We start from the raw sequence: 2,500 nt of genomic DNA, 5'->3' as shown, positions 1-2,500 counted from the left end.
TGTTTTGGAGAAGATATTACTATTTATATAGATCTATGGTGCTTAAGTTGTTTTCAGAATATTAATGTAAATCTATGGTGGAAAGGATTAACTTTAATAATGTAGCAACAATACTAACCTGGCTCGCATACATTTCTCCAATTTTGTTATATGCATCACCTGTGTGTTCTATGGCGTTGGTTAAATCTGTGGAATCTGAAATGAGAAAGGTTATTTAATCAGATTAAAACATTACAGAAATTTTATTTTGATACTAATACAGAATAAGGACCGTGCTATCGTCAGAATTTTCCAGGTAATTTGGAAAACAAAAAATATTAATTTAAAAACAAAAACAATTGTATCTACTGACTTTTCATGTCAATTTCAACTAAAAGCAACGATATCTACTAAATTAGCATGTCAGAAGTACTTCATTATCGCATTATTTAATAAAAAACAAGTTTTTGATCTTTATTGTAAAAAAAAAAAAAAAAAAGTCATATTTCTTTGGGAATGCATAACAAGGGAAGTAATTCAGTTATGCTAAAAACAAGACAAAACGCACAATTTATTTAAAAATTGGCAATATTTGGCGCTATTTACCTCCCTTTAGAACAAGCGTTTTTTTTTTAGCTAAATATTTTATTTCACTAGTTTTTGTGAGAAAATGTTTTCTATCTTATTTTTTATAATCTTATATATATATATATATATATTACTATAACATGTCAATTAAATAGAGACCACTTGTTTGCCTTGAAATTCAATATTAAAAATTTTGAATTTCCCTATTATATTGTAGTTACATCCAGGGAAATTTATGTATAATGCTGAAATAGAGGGAATTCTGGACAAGAAGGAAAACGTGTTATTTCAGACAAGAATATTTTTATTTTTTTTCTGTGGGCCAAAATTGTAACTTACATGAAATGTCATCGGAAGCAAATGTTGCAGCTAAATTGTTGAAGGCTCCACCAATTTTCTGGTATTCTCTTTTGAAGGCTGCGATGAAAATTGACAGAAATTTAAAAAAAATTAAACATTTATAGAAAAAAAAACAAACAAAAAAAAAACAATGATATAAGGATACAATGGATTTATAATGCGAGTCTTAAAGAAACTTAATTCTGGGAAAGATTAAATTTGGAAATTATAAGGAGATGTGTGTTGGACAAGAGACTTTGATGGTATGGTCACATGAAACAAATTGATGAGACTCAAGTTAGTAGAAATAATACAGATTATGTAGCAGGTCTAGATCACAGGAAATCAAAGGAAATCATAAAAGGAAATAATAAAAATGGACTTGAGACAATAAGGGATAAATAAAGACCTGGTCAGAGATAGATTAATTTTGAAGTCTGTTTGTTAAAGCAGTCCAACACAGGCCAGCATGTAAAATGGATGTTAAACCGAACATGAATAAAATTTTTATAATAACAATAAAAAAATTAATACAAAAATGAAAATAATATTCTTTTCCTTGCTAATAAGAAAATATAATAAATAATTATATATTGGTAATCTTTATGAAACTTAAAAATGTACATCGATTTTGTTAGGTTAAGTCATTTGGTTCTGCATAGACCATTAGGCCCAAAACCTTGGCGACATCAATGTAAACTCTATACCATATTGTGTGCGTGTGTGCGAGTTATATACTTACGGCCATGATGTTTTTTCATGTTGTCATGAAATATATTCAGCAGGTTCTTCACATTATCATCCATCCCTCGGACAAATTTGACGAAATTTTCCATTTTTTGATCTCTGAAATAAAAAAAGATAAAAAGGAAAAATGAAGACTCAATCATTCCTTAACTGAAAATAAATAAATATTAAAAATGAATTCATATCCCTTTGTGCCTATATAGTTTGTCAAACTTTATAATTAAAATAATTATGTTTTTATTTTTAAATAAACATTCCAACTTAAATAATAAAAAAAATAAATTAAATTTGATAAAGAAAAAAAGTAGGTACTTATGAAAAAATAAGGATCATGTTATCAGAATTTTTTGGGTAGATTTGCATAAAACACTGGAAGGTGCTGAACAAAATTTTCATTTTTTTTTTTTTCCACAAATGCTGGCCATTTTTTTTTCAATGAAAAATATATTTCTGTTATTACAATTCAATAAAAAAAAATTAATACAAAAATGAAAATAATATTTTTGTTGAAAATACAATGAATTGATAATCTTTATAAAACTTACAAATTAAAATTCAAATCAAGAAAAAAAAAAAACTAATTGTAAAGCAAGTTCCACAAATAAATATTTACTTTTTGAAGAACAAAATTAAAAAAAAAATTTTTTTTTTAATGATTTTGTTTATTCAATTCAAGATAATTTAGTTTTTGTTTTATAGCAATGAAAGCAAATAAATAAAATTTCTTAAATGACATTGGCTGCTGCGATTTCATTGGTTCAGCATTTTAGCACCTTTCGGCACTTTATGTAAAATGCCCAGAACATTCTGACAATAGCACGGTCCTTATTCTGAAAAATATGATAAA

General features: G+C 26.2%; 1 protein-coding gene across 4 annotated transcripts in view; it reads right to left on the bottom strand.

Moving 5' to 3' along the window:
• Nucleotides 1-2,500, bottom strand: part of LOC145293228 (sorting nexin-33-like) — a 274,899-nt gene that overhangs the window by 15,467 nt on the left and 256,932 nt on the right. For all 4 annotated transcript variants that reach the window (XM_080139778.1, XM_080139774.1, XM_080139777.1 and 1 more), the window contains 3 exons: nucleotides 1,649-1,752; nucleotides 907-984; nucleotides 119-195 (listed from right to left, as the gene is read on the bottom strand). In XM_080139778.1, the coding sequence (XP_079995904.1) occupies nucleotides 119-195; nucleotides 907-984; nucleotides 1,649-1,752 (259 nt within the window). The remainder of the gene's footprint in view (nucleotides 1-118; nucleotides 196-906; nucleotides 985-1,648; nucleotides 1,753-2,500) is intronic.

Source organism: Euprymna scolopes, chromosome 14, assembly GCF_053919585.1.
Source record: "Euprymna scolopes isolate OS-2025 chromosome 14, ASM5391958v1, whole genome shotgun sequence".
Taxonomy (NCBI): Eukaryota; Metazoa; Mollusca; class Cephalopoda; order Sepiida; family Sepiolidae; genus Euprymna; species Euprymna scolopes.
The sequence above is the reverse complement of the archived record's forward strand: the minus strand, read 5'-3'. Positions and strand labels throughout refer to the sequence as shown.